The sequence below is a fragment of the Adelges cooleyi genome, unplaced genomic scaffold (genome assembly GCF_023614345.1).
Source record: "Adelges cooleyi isolate 19-005CV unplaced genomic scaffold, UGA_ACOO_1.1 ACOO_flye_CR_arks_rails_tigmint_CR_PRNA_376, whole genome shotgun sequence".
NCBI classification, from domain to species: domain Eukaryota; kingdom Metazoa; phylum Arthropoda; class Insecta; order Hemiptera; family Adelgidae; genus Adelges; species Adelges cooleyi.
Genome location: NW_026096053.1, coordinates 1,730,417 through 1,754,534, shown reverse-complemented (window position 1 = coordinate 1,754,534; position 24,118 = coordinate 1,730,417). Strand labels below are relative to the sequence as shown.

Below are 24,118 nucleotides of genomic sequence, written 5' to 3'. Positions count from 1 at the left end.
GATATACCTGCAAGGAGTAAAACAAAGGCAACATACGACGTTAATAAATCAATTTTGATCATGACAATTTTTTTTTGGTTAATTTGTATTAGCTTTAGGGTATAATTATTAAAGCGCGACATTTTTACTAACTATAGGAAATAAAGCCATTTTATGGGTGAAATTGATCGGATTTTGAAAATTGTGTTTTGGTAAAAGAAAAGGGCGTGTTGACTAGTTATTTATTAAATTACCAGAAACAAAAAAAAAAAGTATATTAAAAATTGATATTTTATAAACTTTTTCCATGCAATAAGTACATTAAATATTTTTTTTAAAAATAGAAAAAAAATGTTTTAACTGTTTATGGGTAACAAAATATTTTTGAAATATTATTTTTTATACTTTCCAGCCTGGGTATTACGGCATACATAATGTTAAGAAAATCGGAGGACAATAATATGTATTAGCGGTTAATACCTATTTACCTTTTAAATGAAAACAAAACTATTAAAATCTAATCATCCTAGGGTGTCATCTCTATTTTCTCAACGTGCGTTTTAAACATAGAAAAACACACAAATTCATCAAAGTCACCAAACATCATGAAACAAGTTAAAAATAAAAATACCAATAAATGTTAACGCTTCTGCTCTTATGCATATTTTGTACAAACGTATACATATTTTATGTAGCCCAAATACCGACCTATGACAATCAAGAAATCGAGGTCTTGTTTTCTAACAACAAAAATAAATTACACATATTATGACCCCTTGACATGGGATACTTAAAAAAGCAATGGCGGACATGATTTTTCCTTTTAAATTTAGGAATCAACCTAAAAATGTTTTTTTATCGAGTAAACATAATAATAATATACTGCGACATTACAACGTAAAAATATTGAAAAAATATTTTTCATAATAATTAGTTTTATATTTTGCTCTTTGGGATATGATATATTATGTATATTAATGTTATATTTTAATGTATTAGTTTTACACGACTTATGTAAATCATAAAATAAATTCGTTCCAGTTTTCTTTTTCAGTTCTTTACAAAAATAAATTTTATTTAAAAAATATTATCCTGACATTGACAGTCAAGTACATTTTGTGTGATAATGGATAGTATACATAAGTGGATCGTGCAATTTTCGCGCATTTACTAACAATCGGATGGAGCAATCATGACGATCTATTTGCCAAAATGACCTAAAAATTCGGACAGTAATTTGGGTGTTGACTATATGATAAATTATTATCGGTATATTTCTTTTGTACTAATATACTTGTGTGTGTATAATGAAATTTAAAAAAATTAATGCATTTTACTATTAAAGAAAATCGATAGTGTATTTTTAAACTATGACAGATGTTTGTGATTTAGTTCAAAATAATACCATTCCATTGTTCGGTATTTTTATTTTTTCGGCGTTAACAAACTGAGAGTAGTTCAAAACGATTTCCAAAAGCGTATTGAAACAATCGTCTCGCGTTTCACATTGGAAGTGCTATGGTCGCATGTCAATGCACTGACCTTTTTATACACATAACAACATGTGTATAAACACATGTTGTTGCATTTATGCAACAACGCATAAAACAATTAATACACCGATAATATTGTGCATCTTAGATCACTAATTGCGGTTAAGAGGCGACGGTTGTACTTTTAGGTCCGAGACGAACTTAAACGTTCGACGAATTACATTGACGAGTGGATACATTGTAACAATAAAATTGTTTACATTTCAGATGTCTAATTGAATTTTGCCGCCGTGTAAAAGCAAAATACCTTCTTTGGGCGGAGTGGAAAAAAAATGTCAGAATGAATAATTCATTATTCACCCTGTAAACCTCTTGTAGACATAAACCTATGTAATAATGGTGTACTGTTCGAAAACGAATGCCGACCGTGTTAGGTTTTGGTCGGTGTCGCGGCTACAACAGGTGTTCGTTGCATACGCCCAGACTGCATTAGGCTTCTAGTTCTACCGTTGTTTCAACCGGCGTAACCCCCCCCCCCCTCAAAAATGCACTGTCATTGTTGTGCGTTTTGACACCTCGTATTTCGGCTTGGTAATAATAACTATTTGTCTAAGGCCAGAGTGGGTGGACAGACGCTGTCGAAACAGTCGAGCGGGTATTTGAATATTACCAAAATTGCTTCATATCCCTTAGAATTTATTACATATTTCAGCCGGGGCATAGGGGAGGGGAAACCAAAAGAAATAGTCAATAACTCAATGCGGGTATGATACTCGCACTGTCTCACTCGTTAGTGACAGCCATGTTGCTAAATGTTGAAAATATTTCATAGAAAATGTCGAATAATGTACTAGGGAAAATGAGTTTCTTTATAATTCGAAAATTTTAGACACACTAGTGGTGTCGTAAGAGACGGTCCAGTATATTTTTTAACATCGAATGGTACCGGCCGACATTAAATTTATGTTTTGTTAAATGTCAAAAAGCTTATATAGTGGTTCGGGTATATTTTTACTTGAAACAAGAAACCTAACGCGAGTGTTCTCTCAGCCCTAGACACTCTAAACAGTCCTTTTAACCGCTATACATTATAGCTAATGGACGTGTTCCGAGACCAAATAGTATTTATTATTTTAAAGAAGTTAATTTTTCAAAAAAAAAAAAGTTAGTTTGCGGTAAAAAATATTTTAGGAAGACCAAATTTAGTAATTTCTCGTACGTCGCGGTTCTTGTTTTTAACAAGTATGTTACTTTGATGCACTTTAGTGAGTGTAGTGATTACTAAAACTCGACGGATTTAGAGCAAAAAAAAAACAATAGTAACAAGGATACAAAAAAATACCGCTTCTAAAATGAAATCGTACATAATCACAGGTTGTGCTTATAAGCGAAAAATACATTTAAGCTAGTAAGAAGCATACTTGTAAAGTGTACACAGAAGAATCCCTACAGCATTCCATTAAACCGAAATAGCTGGACAGGCAACTTTGTAAAGTCATTTATTTATAGTCGTTTATGTAAAAAATAAATATTTTGCTTTTTTATCGGTCATGCGCAAGTGTCATCGTAAAAAAATAAATGTATGCAACAGTACCTAGGCATTTACTTTTTTTTTTAAATCAATTAATCACAGAATAGACAAATCAGTCCTATATACCATGTACACTGGTAATACCGTTGGTTTTTTCTTTTGGATGCCAATACAAAGTAGCGTTGTCGGCAATGATTTGCATAATATTATAATATATCTTTGCCAATTATCAAACTGTCAAATATTATAGCTAAACGCGTCCTGTGGTAATAGTACCTATGTGCCAAATCCTTATGCATAACATACGTGTACAAGTGCTTATAATAAAACAATAACAATATTATGTTACCGCGAAGAGTACCCGTTATGAGATAGGATAACCCTAGCAAACACACAGCTTATACAACTGTCTACACATAATATACCCATCATATTACACGGTAATGTCTTCAAAGAGGTCAGATTATCTACGGACGCCGTTAAACATATGGTGAAATACGTTAGTTTATACACTTCTATGAAACTATTAAATTGTTTTATACTACATATCGACGCCCCGTACGAAAATTAGCACCGTTCAAGTTTTAGCGAAAACTAACACCGTTCGAGGCTTCTTACGAAAACTGCACCGTTGGCAACAATGGGGACAATAGCACGAACGGTGCTACTTTTCGTACGGGGCGTCGACATATCCATTCTAACTATATTTTTATTAGGTATATTGTATTGCTTAAAAGGGTAAAAAATATTTAAAATGTCAAATTTGACAACAGCGTTACCTATTAGTTAAAATTTTAATTTAAATTAATTATTTTTTATTTACTCCAATTATATAACTACTGTAATATTGTTTTTTTTTTTTTGTAATGATCATCTTATTGTCTCATTGTCTGTACCCATCAATCGCTTGTGTTGTTTTACTAAAATTTATATTTGTTTATGAATAAACATAAAGGCAGCAGAAGACCAATAAAACACTTTTAGCTGACAAGTCCTGAAATAGTGTGTCTGTTTCAAAAATATTGTCAAACTGTGACTTATTATAACTTTTATAGAAAATAATTTCAAGACGATCATTTAAAAATGCATACAATTTATAACGCAAATAAAAATAATTATCTACAATTTTAAAGACTAAAAGTTATTATACCCTATAAGTTGAAAAACGCTCTCGAAACAAACAAATTAAAAACTACGGCATACTATGATTTTTTAAAATTGCACCACTATAATAATTATACTATGGTCCAAACCAAAGAAATATCATTCATTTTACAACCATCATTAATAATTTTAGATTATTAGAAATTAGATATTTACGTAATAATCGTATTGCAATAATGACTTTAAAAAAAAAATTTACCATATTTTTTAGATTTGCACTGAATAAAGAAACTAAGTTAAAAGTCAAACAAGCATACTAATGAAAATTGCACGTATACGTACATATGTTGTCTGTGTATATTCAAGTGTATTTATTATTTTTGTATTTATTTGTTTATTTATTTTATTTGTTATTCGTGCCGGAAATTAAAATTAAATTCTAACTAGAAAATCGAAAATACTATAATATACTTTAAAAAGTATTTATATGATGTATAAAAAAAATTAAAATTGTTTATAAAAAGTATAAAAATGTTTTGTCAATTCTATTGTCGAGTTTTGTGTAACGTTTTTTTCTTCCATGTCCAAAAAATTCCGGTCAAACAATAAGTCTCCGTGCTTAGCTTCTGTACAGAGCTAAAAAAGTTGGTCGAGGTCTATTAATTTGTTTGTTCAATCTACTGATTCTACCTTCAACAACATCATATGTTGTGTGTCTTTTTTGAATAAATTAACAGACAAAAAAGTGACCACAAGTGCCAAAAAGGTAGTGACCGCGAATGTGCCGACCGCATCTGCGCTGACCCCTTTTATTTTATTCAACTCCTAACTGTAAAAAGAAATATACATTTCAATACCGATAACTAACTACCAAGAACCAAGATGAACTTAGTTAATACTTATTGTTTTTGTAGGCATATTATTCACTTATGATTATTTCAGTAATTAACTATAATGTAACTTGTATGTTATCACTGACATTTTACGAATAATGTCCCTAAATTATGAAAATTCATTGACACTATAATGGATACTCGTTAATTGTAAAATAAAAGACCATACTTTTTGTGTGGCTCTTTTTAAGTTTGCTCCCCACAACTCATCTTCAGCTTAACAGGCCTTAAAGGCTTAACGTTGCCACCATGATATAATGGTTTCTAGACGGAATTATTATTTTTAAAAAATAAAATAAAATTCTTGTCATATTCTTGTTAATGAACTATTATATTCTCAGTATAATTATATATTGTATAAATCGTTGTACAATTAGTTAATTGTTTTTTAAATGTGTACCGCAAAATAAATGGTTTCAAATAATGTTTTATTTTCGACTATAGTCTATAACCCATTCAAAGTAAACGGTATTTGCACCGAGCTGGTCGCTGCTCGATCGGCGTATTATGACTATAACTTCGATAGACTTAATGTGTGACAAAGTGGGGTTATGTAAAGGGTGGTCGGTCGTACCGTCAAAAATGGAATCCGATTGGTTTAGAAGTTCATTCACATCTTGAATAAAGCATATTTATACTATGTAAACACGATTAACCACAAAAATATTTTTAACACGTAATTTCAGAAAATGTGACGTGCGTCAAAACTGACTATAAAAAGATAACTTAAGTATTGAACTGTACCTATTAATGTTTTTTTGAGTTTGTGTTCGTTTAGTCTACAAACATCAAAAAAGTAAGTAACATTTAAAATAATTTTCCTTCGTAAGACAATGGTACGTTTTTATAATTATTCGTAAATTTTACAGTATCAAAAAAAAAACAGAATTAGTGTTAATAGGTTTCCACACTTTTTGCACGATATTGTGCGATTAGAATATGTATTCTGTGAAGTGTTATAATTTTTAAAATTGGATTAAATCTAATCCAATTTAGAACAAATCTGTTTATAGCTATTGGTATTCCGAAAAAAATACATAAACCGAAAACGTGGTCAACAACACGTTATTTGGATCAAACTTTCAATTTTATATCAGCATATAATATATATATATATATATATATACTTATTTTATACTAATAGTTATGTCTGTCGATGACAAAACTATTTATAATTTGTGTTATGGGGTATTTTATTGTTTTAGGCACTTACGATGAAATCAAACATAACAAGAATAGGTCTTGTGTTACTTACCGTGTATTTCTTTGGTCTTTTTGTAAGTACATTATTCATTTCGGACTAAATTTTAACTATTTTACAGTAAAAGTTGAATTTGATCCTATCATTAAACATTTTAGTACCTAGCACAAAATATTGCTTTTTTGTACAATTTTGAATGGAAAGAATTATGGTTATATATATTTTGCCTTTATGCTATGTTCCCTAAGAATGCTAAACTGTTATACTTTAATACAATTGATATTCAATGAAAGTTGACAAGGATTTTATGGTACTACTAATATTAATGATATTATGGATGTCTTTCAGATTTCATTGAATAGTTCGCCATCAGGCGAAGACGATTCATCGAAAAAAGCACCCCAATCGATAATAAACTATACAAAAAATGTAAGTCACTCAAAATACTTTGTACTCATATAGGGCAATCACTAATTTTTTCCAGCGCTTCTTTAAGTTCATAACTATTTTTCTTTAACCTACCTTAAATGAAACTGCAAGACTGATGTACTTTATTACATTGGGTATTTGACGACAGTCGACAAGAACTCTATGATACTGCTAATAATACTAATGTTAATATGTGGGTTTTTCAGATTGCATCTAAAATTGCGCCCGTTCTAAAAAAATTAAAGAGATCATTGTCCGGCAATACTTTGCCCCGATCTGTATCAAACCTTAGAAATAATGCTGACAGTAAAAATGTAATAACAAGTGTAATAGATGGTGGTTTTTTAAACAGCTGTGAGTATTAAAAACATATTTTTCTCTATTAAGCAAAGCGAAAACAAGGGTATTAAAATGATCCAATTTCAATACTGTAGAGACTACTGCTTTTTTATTGGAGTTATTAGAAACTTTAGTTAATACTCAATTATACTTAGAAAAACCTAGCTGATAAAGTATACATAACCGAAGGTAATAGTTTCAAAAGATCTCTAAAAAAATGTACTTTTTTGGAATAGTAGAAATTATAGTGTGGAATTATTACAGAAGGTAGATTTAGAGTATATACATAGAAATTTAAATTTAGAATAATATCCCTATTCAACATCATATTTTTGGGCAAACATTAGTGAATTTTATCTATTTCCAAAACCTAAACTTATAAATGTCTGTAACTTTGTGAAAATGTTCGTAACAAAGAGCTGTCAAGCCAGCTTGAAAATGTTGTATTCAAAATAATGGTTGATTAAAGAAAAGCGGGTTTTTGCCTACAGTTCAATTTCCTTACGTTTAGTACATTTACAAGACCAAACTTAAAATGTTATTTTTAAACAGGTTTCGCGTCAAAACTAGACCGAGATGTTACTCGTGTGGCTCTCGAGGCAAGAAGCTTAATATTAGAAGGCAAAGTTGATGAAGGACGTAATGCTTTATTCAAAATAACAAAAACTAAAATAGTTAACCATCAACAAAATAAATATGAAACTATGTATGATAACACAGATATGTTTGACAAAGACATAAACGAGGTCATCAATTTGTTCGAAACAGACGTGAAAGCAGGAAAATGAATTTTAAATTTTAAATTAAATACAAAGGTATTGTTGACTTGAAAATAATAATAATTTTGCTTTATTTGTTTGGAGCTCTTTATTCATTTAACATAATAAACTATAAATTAAAAATTGTTGTTTATATTTTAATTTATAAGATATTATTTTTTAGTTAAACAATATACATGACATATTTCCCGACAATTTGATTTACTTAATTTGGCCAAAATTAACATTTATTATCTATTGAACTATAAAATGGTAACCTAAGTGTTTACTGTAATTATTAGTGTTCTATGGTATTTATAAACTCTAAAGATATCAATCAAAAATACTAGACCGGAAATAAACCTAGTGAGTGTACCTTGTATTGTGATGCAACTCCTAAAGAACAAAATATATATTACTAAGGGAAATAACGAAATGTGTTATAGTGTTTTACATACCAGTTAACAGAGCAAGGGTTGTAGTTCATATCATTAGCTAATCACAGAATGCTTTGCGAGCTCATTTTCTAAATAGTTCACAGGACGATGTTTTTTTTTTTACCAAAAATTGTAAATAGCTCAATATCACTTAGTCGTTAAGACTTTAAATAATGTAAATTGCTACTGTCAGAAGGTATACTTGGCTAATAACCACAGATGTTGAAGCCGTAAAATAAATTGAAAAAATAGTACTTCTGAAATGAAATCGTACATAATCACAGTTTTTACCTATAGGCGAAAAATAAATTTAAACTACTTAAAAAAAATACCTGTAGGCTGTACTGTGCACACAGATGAACCCCTACAGCTTTCCATTGAACCAAAATAGCAACTGGGCTGGCAACTCTGTATAGTAATTTATTCATAGCCGTTTATGAAATAAATTATTTTTTTATTTTTTTTATCGGTCATGCAAAAGTGTCATCATTAAATAATAAATTTATGCATCGGTACCTAGGCGTTTATTTTTTGTTTTAAATCGATTAAACACAGTATAGATTAATCAGTCCTACATACCAAGTACACTGGTATACCGTGGGTTTTTTCCCTTGGGTGCCAATACAAAATAGCGTTGTCGGAAATAATTTGCATAATATTATAATATATCTTTGCCAATTATCAAACTGTCAAATATTATAGTTCAACGCGTCCTGTGGTAATAGTACCTAAATGGCTATATGACAAGTACATTTTGCATTACTTACAGGCTCTTATAATAAAACAATCACAATATTATATTACCGTGAAGAGTACCCGTTATGAGATAGGATAACCGTCGCGAACGACATGATCTATACACCTATAATATACCCATTATATTATAGGCAATACGATAATGTCTTTAAAGAGGAAACCGATCATCTACGGACACCGTTAACGGTAAAAAAAATTAGTTGATACAAATAAATTGTACCCACGTATCCTACCCATAAAAAAAAATTGTTTTTACCTATGAAATTACCGTTTATGAGGCTCGTCCTCTTCCACAAATTGGACCACTTCGTATTTTTTTTCAGCAGAATCGAACTAACATAATAACAATATTATACTTAATAGCCGTTGGACCGGAACCGTCGGCGGCAAGCTGTTGATATTTTTTTTTGATTCTGACATTATTAACCCTTGCCGCTGCATACAAGTATAATATATCCTGTACAATATCAAAAACCTATTGTTTTCCTGGACCTCGCAGCACCTGGCGCGTACGACCTGGTCTCGTCTACGCAGAACTCCGTCCGTTGTAATATTATTACAGAATAGTTTTAGAACTGGCCCATGTGACCAACAGGCATCCACTATGAACCCTTCAGACAATATATATTTATATATATATTATTCGATGTACGTGTACCCTAATTATAACCGAAAGAGAGTTCGTGAGCGCATTAGTCACGCGGCGCGTACCAATAGGTTCTCCGACGTTTGCGCCATTGAGCTCAAATTCAATATAATTATGGTCAACGGTCGGTATCAACATGGTACCGTAACTGGAACCGATTCTGAGTCAAAAATTCAAAAATCTCTTAGAACCTACAGCTCACTGGTTCGCGGTCGAGTCGTTTTTCGCCGAACCTGTTTTCTTAGGCAAAACACAATACATGTTTTCAGATAAGTTGAGTGTACAATAGCATCATATTCCGTTCGTTACTTTCCAAGTGCTAACTATAAAAAATATATCACTGCGAGGTCTGGGTCCCGTACCGGCGGTTATATTAAGTGATCTAACCGCGGTTTAAATGCGCGTGGGCGTTGCCGACAACATGTACAGTAACTTATGTACATATTATTATAATGCTATAAGCCGCCTCATGAATAATACTCGCGGTTGCCGAAACGGACAACAATATTACTTATAAGTTATATTAGATATAGCGTACCTTGTGTATTATGGCAACTGTTAACTGTAATATAATGTTAGGCTAGTTTATGATAACACGATGTGTTAATGTCGCGTGGGAATAGCCGCGTTAATATAATAATAATAATAGTAATAATATACTTTACCTTTCTCCAAAAAAAAAAAAAAAAATCTACTCAAACAAACAGACGGCGATGACGGTAGAGTAAATTAAACTCGCTTTCTAGATTACAATCCATCAGGTCCGCCGGAACGAGCCAGTTTTATTTTATTCTAATGTTCCAGACCCCGTCGGCACTGCCATTAAATAAAGTATGCTCTGTACGGATAACGAGAATAGTAAAATGCAAAACTAACACTAGGAGGATCTGGACCGTCTGGTATTCACAGAGCGGTGTCGAAACGAATGGCTAGACAAATCCAGTACACACCGTAATGTAATGTTGTACTTATTTCGTCTGAACTCAATTATATCTACGTAGAATAAACATTAAGACGTAAAAACCATTTGCTGAAAAGTATTAATTTGGCGAAATGCGATTTGGTAAGTACTAAGCATCAAGTGTTGAGAATTCCCCAGTTGAAAAGTTCGTCAAGGTTCAGCATTAAACACATAATTGTTTTTTTTTTTTATTAATAAACGACCTTTTAATAGTAAATCGGATGAGGCATAAAGTAGACTAAAGTGTGATTGGCTGACGTGGAAAAAGGAAATACCTACTTTGAATTTTATGCCGATTAGATTGAAAGGAAAATTTATAAATTTATAGCGAGGCCCACACTGATGTATGGAATTTAGTGTTGGGTACTGAATACGAGATACGAAAGGAAAAATTGAAGTAGCTGTAACAAGAATGTTGAGCACTGAGCAGGACAATAATCTTTCCTCGTCATAGTATTTTAAAAAATAATTTTTAGATCTCTCCAAAACAATTAAGTGGAAAGTCACAAACTAATGCAAGAAATATTGGTAAAAATGTTTATAGATTACACAAGGTACAGTTGAAGGGAAGAAGCACAAAGAAAGACTTTGTTTATACAAAAAACGATTACAAATCACTAAAGACTAATCAAAATGTGATGCGTATCTAACGAAAAGGACATTTGACGAAAGAAAATGAACTCGAGAAACCAAGGGTCATTGTGGCCTGTAACGCTAGAGAGAAAGAAAAGCTATTAAAGTCAAACCGAAGACGGTCCATTGTTGCTGAACAGATATAACGAACGGGTTAGTTTATATGAAATAATTTTACGGATACAAATTTAAAATTATACAACCGACCAGATGTTTAATTCATAAGTCATAACTACTTAAGGTACTTATCCGATTGACCTTTTAAGCTAAGATAACTGTCGGCAAAAAAACACACGTTTGTAAATTTTTGTGACAACGGGAAATTTTTTTTTTCTCGTTAAACGCTGTGCAATAGTGTGTAAACATGGCGTTGTTTTTTTATTTATGGCTTTTTGATTTGGACAAGATACGGTGGCGGTCATTCGTGTTTCGCGTGTATAATAATATTATTATAGTTTCGACCGTTTCCGGTTTAATGACTTTTCGGCGGCCACCAGAGAAGGCCTACGGGCTTAACCTGCTCGCTGTGTTTGCTCCTGGGCAAAATACTCGAACCAGAACAGTTTTTGTAGGTATCTACACCGAATCGCTTTGTAAAGCAAGTAAAAATCCGAATTAATCTCAAGTACTCCTACATAAAAGCGGCCATTTAAATAAAATATTTATTTTTTAACGTTAAAATTAACACCACATTGCTGCGCTTAAGTACTTGCAAACGTTGTAATGAAACGAGTTCATCTCGGTGTGACGCAACGGTAAATAAAAACAAGATAATATTGAAATCTGCCAAACTCACCGTGCCACCGTGATACCAACAGCTGTTGTGACGCGCGCAACTTCCTAGCTCCTAATAACTGAAATTTCACTGATGCCGTTAAGGACCTACTTGGGCTAAACAAAAGTAATTAATAACTTTCAAAAATAGTATAAAATTATTTACAAATTATGAAAATCCATTTGATATTTACAACAGTGGCATTGTCGCCACACGTCGTCCGTGGAGAACGCGCTGAAAGCAGAAAACGACTTACTGCTTGGTCGCCTCATCGCTTTGACTATTTTTTTAAGACAATAGTTTTTACTTATAACGATAAACGAATTATAAAATAGCAAACAATTTAAAAGCGTTTACGGGCCAGTTAGCACTTGCCGTGTGTCGGTATAAATGTTTTGTGTTTTTATCGCTCAGCCAAAGGAAAGCTTGTGTTTTTCTTTTACAAATACATTGTCTTGCGAAACCGAAGGTATTAAACACAAATAACCATTTAGCGTTTTAAATAATGTACGCAACATTTTTAAATCGTGTGCGTTGAAAAACGATTTCGTACAAGAATTATTATTGTGACCATATTATCACGACGCAGCCGGAAGGGTCAAACGCCACCACCAGAGCAAACAATGAACAGACGTGACAAGGCGGTGTACTAGATAGATAGCAAAGATAATATGAATATAAAATCTCATATATCATATTATTATCAAACACACACAGCCATATAGCGACTAATACTCTAAGCACACAGCACGAGATGCAATTGCAAAACCGTTATCATTGGATAAAAAAAATACAGTATAATAGAAAAGATAAACGATTTTTGATTGGGCATAATACAATATTTAAACGCCATGTGTGCCAGAAAGAAGATAATCTGCACTATAGTTAGGTACGCGGTACACCTGTGTCATCCTCGACCGTAAAAATAATAATGCGTGAAAAAACCATTTTGCTTAACGGGAGACGTACCGCACACCGCCTCATGTGGGTTAAAAAAATGTATATGGCAGTTTATCACACACTATTCAATAAGTGCTAGATAATTTTATTTTAACACTGTTATAACTAAATTCTTGATTCACTTAAGTTGCTGAAAAATGTATTTCAGAGTTTTAACATGTCTAACTTTATTATAAATTATAAATGTTTTTAATAAATAAAGCAACACTTTACAAATCTCCAATTATTCCAATAAAATATGTATTAATTATTTTAAAAATTTTCCGACTTCAAAAATGAAAAAAAGGTTTTCTAGGATTCTCTATGTGATATACTTTTTTTTTTAAAAATCATTATTATTGAAGGTTGCGAAAATCTGTCAAAAAAAAATTTATAGGTACCAATAAAGTGTCTTTATAATACTATCTTACTAATAAATATACCTACTCATTGTAAAAAAATATTACCTAGTGAGCTTCAAGCAATATACATTTACACAGTATTAACACATTAATACGTCTATAATTAACAATATAGTAATAACAATGGTGGAACGTAAGGTGAACAACAGTTTTATAGTGATTGTTAGCTGTAGACTGTAGTAACATGGATTATAAATACATTGCCATTATAAAGTGGTAGTTAACTACTTGAAAATAAAATAATACTAAACGGACCTATTTCAGCTTTGTTTAATAACAGGTTTATAATATAATGGCGCGAGTAAAATAGATCACAAACCGTTGATCCGCTTATATAATAGCTCGTAATGTTGTATAATGAGAAATCCATCTGATATAAGGTCTCGTCCGTAAAACCATATTATTTAGCGGCAATTACTATACCTATATCGGTACGTGATTTTATCAATGAGATCAGTGATCAGCCTTGAACCAAAAGAACAATAATGGAACGCGCAGTATTTAAGCAGTTTTCATGGTGCACAGCAAGAGCCACGGCTACAGGTCCTTTCATTATCGGGGCTATTGATACGGCCCGTATTAAAAATACTATGCAACTAATTATCGTAGCCGTACAATTGTATGGTAGTTCCCCTATAAACTATAATAATAGCGCTATTAATAAGTAGCACAATATCATAAGGTGCATAATGATCTGCGAGGCGTTCTACCTATCTGGGACCTTTGTAAATAATAATTGTCAGTTCTATTCACAATCAATATAATATTGTGTGCGCCTGACATACAGTCAGCTCGCGTTGCAAAGGGCCAGACTCAGATTGTGTATGTTGTTAAAATACGGTTTCCTTGTAACTGTATCAACCGTACATAATATTATATGTGACTAGACGATCGTTAAAGTCTCCAAGTTCTGGGAAGAGAGCACTTGCAATTTGCGGACGTAGAAATCTTTTTTTTTTATTATTATAGGCATTACGTGGTTTTAACATTAATCAAACGCATTGACCAATTATTATTATTATTACATTTTGACAGCGCGATAGAAAGGTAGGCGCACCTAGCTGTTATGTATGTATAATCTCGAAATTCGATGGCTATAGACAAAGTGGAGTGGCGCAATGTCATACAACGATATGAGAACCTAGGCTCTATCGCATGAATACATATTATCTACTACCTAAATAATAATGATAATTATAATATATTCTATTTAAAGTGATGTTTTAACATATACATCACTTAAAAACATTTTAAAATAAAAATAAAAAACGATACAATATATTATGTCAGTGTATATACTATTGTGTTATACATAATATAACTTGTTAGGTTAGGTCGACGTTTAATGGTGTGTGCTGAGAGTATTTTAGAATATTGCTGTTGCCTAAACCCGTGTAATTACAATTTACATACATTTTATAAAAAAACGATTTGATAAATTCACAGTAACTTTTGTAAACGAAAGTTGCGGTTCCGGTTTTGTGTCTGAAAGGCTATTGACTTTTATTATAAATGTAAGCAAATCTTAAGTATGCAAAACGTGAATAACTCTTCGGTCATTGTCATGGCAATTAAATCTATCTTGTTTTATTTATTTTTCGTCGGAAACGAGTTTTTTCTTTACAACATATATTGTAGCTTATAATAGTCAAACGTCATGCTACCATCCGTTTTCAAAATCTGGTCGAAATATCAACAAAATTAAAACGATTGACTGTCTATTGCAACGTACATTAAAATATTTATCATTTCACGCCCACTCAATTAGTTTTTACGAGAACGCGTGCAGTCTGCAGATAGGAAATCATGAATTGCACATTATCTATAGGCAGTAGGCACATACTATTATATTATACTGCATGTTAACTGAATCTGGAGTGGATAAATACAATACCTCTTACTTCTATTCCTCTGCCATAGGCTTACCAGAACATGTAGGTTTTTATCTTGACCAAATACAGGAACGTCGAATGATCAATAATGTTTAATGAGTGTTAGCCGTTACATATAAAACCAAGTTGATCGAAAACCGTTTGGTATGGCTGCCGGGCATTTGTAAACAAGTTTGTTCGCTGCTTGTTATAAGCCATAACATATAGGTATATATACTTTAAAATCGATCCGTTTATTATATTATTTTGTTTAAAATACAGCGTTGCGTCACCCGCTTTTATAGTGCACTAAATATTACATAATCAATTACCTATTATTTATAAACGCGGCGCAACGACAAGAGAGCTAGATCAATAACTGTTTGCCATAGTTGTGTTTTGCAAAAATGTGGATTTCACTACTGAGGCTCTGTGGTTCAACAATTTATAGTAATATTTACATTAAGTGATCGCCCGGTATGTGTAAAATATCCTTTTCCTATTTAGTTTTTTTCTATTCTATGCAGTCGGTGTGGTATAAACGAAAAATAACAATGATAATATTATGTTATTATTATGCAATAGTGCCCGTACTTGCGCATAAAGCCTCAGAAACGTGTCGTTACACCACAACTGTGTTGAATAGTACTTAATTGGACGCTTGCGACCACATCGTGTATATATTATTATGAATATATAATAATTATCGAGTAGATCGATGAGTTAATTTGGAACTACATGACCAATCGCGTGATCGGTGACTTGAGGATTCGGTTAAGACGTCGTAGCACATAGGACAGGCACATGGTTCAACAGACATTACGGTACATAAAAAAATAAGTACATATATAAAAAACATAATACCATAACCTGTAGGATTCGGTACGATCACGACTATGCGCGTTTTGAATTCCACGTGCATTCGACGACATACGCATTAAGAATTATTTGCCTCTTGTATATGTCTACTCAAACGAAGAGGGCACGATTTTTTTTTAGTAAGTTTTATTTACTTGTACTATGTAAACGAGGTAGGTATGTTGATGGGCAGCTTCTTTTGCGCAATACCCCGTCAATTAACTACCAAAAAAAAAAAACAAGGCTCTCCAACGCGGATAACAATACGTTATGAAACCATTATATTAACAAATGCTCGATGGAGCAGATCAACAGTGTTTATAATTTGAACAGAAATATCGATTGAACGGCGGTAGTTCATTAATAATAATAACGTCCATTTAGCAAACATATACAATAGTAAATTACAATTTTAGTTAATAGCATTAATAAGTCAACACCAATATCTTAAATTCCATATAAGTCCTACCAAATCTATTAATCACAATTTTTTTTTAAAAAATTGTTATGTTTGAGCTGAAACATGCGATAAACCTTAAATACTACATATAGAAGGAAATAATTTATGTCAACTGTCACCCTAAGGCCTAAAACAAAAAAAACTGTGTTATCCTTACAACGAGCACACGAAATGGACAAAAAGCAAATCATTGCAATTTTCTTTTGTATTGAATACAATAAGAATAAACGAACACGGCTGCTATATATATATATATATATATATATATATAGGAGCAACTTGGATACACCGTTATTCTTTCAAAGTCCTGTATGTTCTTCAAATTGTTGATAACCACAAATTAGTATTATAAGTACAATAATAATATATTTTAGCGTATAATATTATGCGGTTGAAAGACAAACCGAGAAACATTTGATGCACGAGGTAAAACATCTTTTACCTATATCATATGCAATATATACCTAATGTCATTATTACTAGCAATATATAATTATTATGGACACGATTTGTTGTATAGTAATTAGTAGGAGAATATGGGACAAAATAGATGTATAATAAATCACTCATCGTCATTACGAATTTCATTTTTACAACATTATGTATTACAGAGGAAAAAAAATATAATTACTTTTTGCAATATTACATTTTTCTATTTTCTATTTATAAAGAACAGCGTTACGACTTATGGCATAAAAAGTAATCAAGAGCCAGGAGTCAGGACGATGCGATGGTCTTTAAATATTCTGCACTTATGATTGTGCCTCCAAACTTTCTGGAGACTACCACTGATTATACCTACCGTAGAGAGATATCTAACGCGCTTCAAAGATTTTCTGTTGAAAACATAATACACTGCTCTATTCTTATTGACAATGTGTGCACGTACGTACTTTATAAAATAAATGATGGTGATAACCTTAAATATATAAATTATATTCAAATGTACCGCTGTATATAATAGACCCCGAGAACTATGTACATAACCGTGCGAATCGCCTTCGCCACACGCGTCCTCGCTGGTTTGTTGTAAAAATGTAATTTCTAATATAAAAAAAAACACCTTACCAACCACTACGGCCTATGGATAGGTAATTGATATAATAACAACGTACTTGCCCACTGTACATTGCGAAGAGTGTTGTGTTATACAGCTGCTAGACGCCGTTCACTCGGCTAAATAATCGTCCAAGGCCCTACGGCTCCGCGGTTGCGCCAAAAAAATAAATATAGATATATACATTTTGTATTTATTTACAAAAAAAGAAAAAGACCTTGTAGAAACGTAGAGAAAATATTTCTACACAGAGTTATTGTCCCATAGGCCAGCTAGCGTCTCCGGAATTACTAAGAGAAATTTGAAGAAAAAAAATGTGCAACTTAATTGGATGCATGTTTTTTTTGTAAGTATTTGTTTTTCAACGTATATAATTCTACTTATTGGCTTAGAGTTAAAAAATACCGACGAACGTTTGCCGTTTGATACGGATTTGTCGAGTGTAACGACCTGGGAAGTCGCCGCACTAATTATTATTATTGTAGTCTAAACCGTGGTTTAACAGAGCCGCAGCAAAACCGACAACCGCCTACTGTATGCTCTTACAATTTCAGGTTTAGGTGTTTGTAGAGTCATCACGCAAGATTCACACGTGAAATATATATAAATATATATATATATATATATATATATATATATACTATTATTATAACATATTGTCGTGTCCACGATGATGATATTATAAAGAGTCGAACAATATAGAAAAAAATTGTATTATGCGGATTTACGTCACAAGTCACACGACACAAACGGTCTGAGGAATTATGTCACACCTAAGCTAAGCCATGTAAAAGACAGTTTTTTGAAGTATTGTAAAATACAGAATGAAATGTCCCAAACATAGGCGTGGATCCAGGTGAGCGATTGAGACATGTGGCTTTTGCACTAATAGGTCTACCAACCCCTTCCCCTCCCCATCAAATGTGCTATCTGACTTTTTAATAACGTGTTATTATTTAAATTACAATAATATTGAGCCTTATTTTCACAATGAGTTTTGTGTCAGGTAGACTAATTTATTTTATCAGTTACAAGAGAATATTTTTTGAGCTCGCTTGACAGATTTTTGTAATTGAAATTTTAAAAGTACTTTTTTGACTTGCTTCTTTGTATTTTATTTAAAAGATTTATTGGCTTTGTTTTATTCGGTGACTTGGTAATTACTAATTATTGATGAGTTTTAGTCATAGTCATACAGACTGCATGTAGAATGGTGGACTTGATTTTAGGAGTTAAAACCAAATTTTTAAATTTTGGATTTGTCTTCTTGTCTCCCTAGGCCGTTAGTTGGTCTGAGGACCACAATTAATTTATTGTTTAAAAACAAAAAAAAAACAGTTCCATTTGTAATCAGGTTAAATCGTGACGTTAAATGAGAGACACACTAAATTCTAGCGGTTTGTCCGTTTTGCACTGTGTGAAATGTACTGTGCCACAACAAGGCAATTCAGCATTGGAAGTACATAGTTTGTTCATAAAAAAATTGAATGCCACAATGTCATGGCCATTACTACACCTGAAGTCGTAGACGGGGATAATTCCAGTAAAACCATTAGATTTAGCTCACACATGAATCTTTATTTATCAATATATGGACCGAGTAATTTTTTACTGTACCCGGTCAATTTTATTATGTGTTATTTAGAGTTCAGGTGAGACAAATAATTTGACTGTCCGACCCAATTTCGATGAAATAAGGCAAATAAGAAGGAAATAAAAAATCCGGTGATTTTTTTTTTAAATTTAATATTGTTTAACTATGGTCGGTATTCAAATGAATCAGATTTAAAACTACATATTATGTGCGAAATGAGACATTCCCAAAAACCTCAACTATCAAGACGCATTAACGACTTGATGTATTATGTATTATAGCTTAAGAAAAAATTATTGTATACATTTTTTTTTACCGATGTCATTGACTTTATCGTTTACTGATTAATAAAACAATTTATTATTTTATTATTATTATTATTTTGATCAACTGGAATACACTGAGGACTATTATATTTAACATACATTGTCATTAAAAGCCTATAAATGTGATCAGACCTTATGCATAAACGGTAATCGGTAAAACAATAGGAATACTAACGATACATGATGAATGAATGTACAATAATTTATAGCACCTGTTAGGGACGTGTACTGGTGCGTTGACTGAATGGTCGCTTAGACGTGTCAAATAGTTTGATGCAATAATACCTCATCAATGTGTAGTCATTTCATTAACAGCATTAAACACTTTTAACACACAAACCCATTCAAAGAACAGAAAAAAAAATTATACAGTTTTAAAATATTTAAAGAATGCTATAAAATATCAAAACATCAATATGGTAAAGAGATATTTAAAAAAAAGTGTTCACGACACTATTGAAATGTTTTTGCTGCTGGGGAATATTATGCTTTTTTTGGAGAGCTATCAGTATAAAACATAATTCTCAGTCTCACAAAATCTCTAGGAATATGGTCAAAAAATTAAAGAGGACAAGCAGTGAAGCACAATATATTTTTAGACCGGTACTCCGTGTCGTAACACCTTTAAATTATCTATTCTACCTCTCAATCAGGGACAATTATAGGTTAATAAGCTTGCCGTGTATACATATATCACCCACCCACCCACCAATTATAATAAGGGTGCATTTAATAAACAGACACCCTATTACCATATGATGTGCACCACTGAGGACAAGTGCAATAGATGAATGTTTTGCCAACAAGAAAATAAGAAATAAATAGGGATAGGAAAATAAGGTACAAAAATAACCGGTTGGTAAGTACAAGTTACAAATGAGATAAAAGTAACTTTGAAGTTACGCAAAAAAATTTGTTTGTAACTTGTTACTATAGTTACTGCTTATTTTTTTCAGAAAAACAGTAATGGCTTAAGGCTTATTTGTATCTCTAGTTTGTTGAATACATTATTAGAATGACCGACGATGTTTATGCATACGCTTTAATAGCTTACATAATGTATATTATAATGCACGGCGTAGTGCGTTTTAACGCTACAAGATAACAAACGTTTTGCATTTGAACAGGCTAATAGTCCTCCTCATCGTGTACATATTATTTAAACGCATTCATAAGAAAAAAAATAGTGATCAGGTGTGGCACGAGTGCACAACAACGGGACTAGACTTTTTTTTAATTTGCTCAAAATAAAAAATTATATAGCATTCACAAGTATTTTTTATCGTAGCCAATCAGTGCAAGAAAAACAAAAGTCCAAAACGAGCAAGAGCGGTTATCGCGGGTGTATTGTCTTGTACTTTTAAAAACCGTAAAATGTGGCTTTTGCTTATCTAGCCGCTTATGGTATGTACAAGTCACGTTAAGCCTACCGTAAGTACATTGTCATTTAACACACTACATAATACAGACACAAACTCACTTTTAGCAAATGCAGTTGACGGGGGTTTTTTTTCTTAAAAAAAATTTGTTTTTTCTTATTTTGGCCTTTGATAGAACTTTTAACGGCTTGACCGTTCGCACGCACGTCGGTTATCCACTACTATCGTTTCCGTTACATGTCGACGGACAAGTTTGCACGACGGTACAACAGGCAAACGGCACGCGCGCGAATTCCAACACACGAGGGTTAACGGTATATAAATGTGTGTGTGTTGTAACTTCTTGTAAGTATACAAATATTTGTATGTACGAGATTACTCGGAGCTGTTCGAATGCACTACACCGACAAGCTAGTAGAAACGCCAAAGACCCGGGCGAACCGACTGGTCCGTGTAAACTGTAATGCGGTGCCGGCTGAGGTCTAGTGGTCACAGACCAGAACCAGTTTCCTCTACTCCGTCGAATTCTCTTGACAAGCGCGCGCGCCACCGTTCCCTTGCGTTCAAGGTCTGCGACTCGCCATTTTTCTTCTTATACACCATAATATAGTGGTAATATTATTATCATACCCACAGCCAGTAAATAGGTGGAATAGGGTCAGATACCATACCGCTATAGGTATACCCGAGTTCTGTTGTCGTTTGCTCGCGTAACGTTAATTTCCACCGGCGCAGTACCCCCACAATCAAGTTCGAAAAATGTATCACCTGTGTGAGGAGCATTTCCCATAGGTGTCTGGTCATTGTGCTGATCTTGAGGAATTTGAGTTGAAAAATATTTCCCAATTCACATGCATATCATTATTATTATTTGTACAACAACAGTTAGCCGTTCCCTGCGATAATAACGTGTGAATCGTGCGGCAATTAATTTATGTATGTTTTATTTAAACATATTATACCCAATAGTACTGCAGACCGTCGGGTCACGTGTAACCGGTAACGGTACTAAGTAAAAAAAATTAAACTCGGTAAATAAATTGTATTTTTATTGTACATACTTTTTTGTACAATCGAGCGCCAGACTCACGCAGGGAAACGTTTGACAATTTAGTTCTATTATATAAGAATATATAATGCTATTTGCCCAGCAAACAGTATATCAATTATTATTTGACAAGTCATCGGCAGCTATGACAACTGCAATAGCTAAAGTTGAAACACATTTATAATCCTTTGTTAACTGTGAAAATCGCCTCTTAAGTTTATCTAATGATTTTCAAAATAATATTTAGTACTATGTAGGCATTAACATAATTGATCAGAGCGGTACTGCACGCAGGTAATCATTGGACAACTAAAATTATCAAGTACTATACTAGTACTTAGATAGAAATATAATGTTGCATCCGTTCCCGGATCTTAGTCTCTATTCTCGATCAATACAAAGTACAAAAGCGCCGTAGAAAACCAATAGATACGAAGTTCTAAAATACAAATAAAATTCTTAATACGAAAAACACACAAGGATGTATCGATAGCAATTCGACGAACCGGTTTGCCATAATACGTTCATGTATCACGACCAACAACTGTTTTAAAATAGAGAAAACAAAATGCTGTTCAACTGCGGTTGATCTATATTCACAAAAACAAAGCTCTTAGCCGTTTTGAAAAGTCCATCTAATAACTAACGCGGACAAAAACAATAAATAATCAACGCAATAATAATCCCCACAAGTGGTGTTCGTGTTTTACTAATCGAAAATAAACTTACACTGCTATGTGTGTACCTGACCGCTATGGAGAAATGTATAAAATATATATCTATAGACAATTAACTTTTGTTTCGATACGTTTGGCGCCTTTGTTGTTATTCAAAAAACGTGCGACAACAAATATAATGAAATGGCCCAACCGAGTTTGATTTATAACACACGTGAGTAAAGCAATAAATTTTAACCCCTCGAGACACATTAAGTTGTTGAATGTCCTGTGGAATACAAGTACAAGTGTATTGCGTCAAACGACTTGTGTTTTCTCGCATGTTTATCGATAAGTACATGCTGTCCTGTACACGGAATAGTGTATGACAAACTGCAAAGAACAGTGTTACCGTTGACAAGTGAAATTAATCTCGGTTGATCAAATGTATAATTGTTGTTAAGACCCAATCATTTGGTAGCAAGTAGCTCGGCGAAGCAAAGATTTTATGAATATTTTACAACTCTTAGTGGCCGGGTGGACAAATTTCAGTTTTTTGTTCGGTTTTTCGACACGGAAGTTTATCAAAACGGAATTATGCCACGAATATATGTCAATTAGATTGATAGAATAATGAATAGCATTATGAGTGGTATGACATTTTTTAGCTTTAATATTATAATTAAATTACACCTATATAATATGGCATGATACGGTCGTAAAATGACTACGATTAAGATGTATAAGTTGCTCAAATCAAAAACGTACCTACATAGACACGTTAAAAATAAAAAATTACTCGAGTTTAAGTGAATATTAATACAATATTTAATGTTCTCACGAGACCGGTTCGTTAATTTATTAAAATTTATTGTGTGTATTTGTTTATATTATTACACAAGCAGAGAAAAATGGTCAAAAACGTACAGTGTACGTGAACGCATGGTTCTTCATGCACAAGCCAATAATGATGTATTGTTTCGGCGCACTAGTTCTTCTTTGTCACCATTTCATACTTATGTAGAGTGTATCCAATTACTAAAATCGAAAAACAGTAATTTTGTATAAAATGTAATAATTATATTGCTCCTTGTCGCAGAACCGTTAAACAAATATTTTGATTTTTTTGTACATATTCACAAACGAGAAGGTAGAACATAAAAGTGCATTTTATGATCAATGTTAATTGAAGCAAAATTACCGCGAAGGCTAAAATTGGACTTATAATAGATGTACATGGGCACAAGTTGCGTTCAAGGCGAACAATGGTTAAACGCATTTTATTACTCGCGGACTGATCATTTTTTAAACCTATTCTGTCAAGAGCTGAAATGAGGACACTGTCCTTTCAATAAATTAATTTAATTTAATAATTAATTTATACATGTTAGCTTATCATTTAAATTTGTTGTGAACACCAAATAGGTTATAGCTTATAGGCCCAAACAATTTTAAACAAACAGGAAAAAATATGAAATTGCATTTTTGTTTTATAAAATAGTTCATAATTTAAAATTTTAATTTGAACCTTTGAATTATAAGATGTTAATGCATTAAACAGTCGAATTAAAAA

The 24,118-nt window shown here is 32.4% G+C and overlaps 2 protein-coding genes across 3 annotated transcripts in view; one reads left to right on the top strand and one right to left on the bottom strand.

Annotated features, from left to right (window-relative positions):
• Positions 1 to 21,330, bottom strand: part of LOC126840186 (protein artichoke) — a 34,623-nt gene extending 13,293 nt beyond the window's left edge. The window contains exon 1 of one of the 2 annotated variants that reach the window (XM_050575769.1): positions 20,943 to 21,330. The gene's annotated coding sequence lies outside the window, so the exon portion shown is untranslated. The remainder of the gene's footprint in view (positions 1 to 20,942) is intronic. The other variant, XM_050575768.1, reaches the window with a different exon arrangement.
• LOC126840189 (uncharacterized) lies at positions 5,715 to 7,850 on the top strand. Its single transcript, XM_050575771.1, has 5 exons — positions 5,715 to 5,796; positions 6,206 to 6,277; positions 6,550 to 6,630; positions 6,837 to 6,984; positions 7,522 to 7,850. Exons 2-5 carry the CDS (start codon positions 6,215 to 6,217, stop codon positions 7,755 to 7,757), a joined length of 528 nt encoding a protein of 175 aa, XP_050431728.1. The 5' UTR covers positions 5,715 to 5,796; positions 6,206 to 6,214; the 3' UTR covers positions 7,758 to 7,850.
• Positions 21,331 to 24,118: the final 2,788 nt, after the last annotated feature.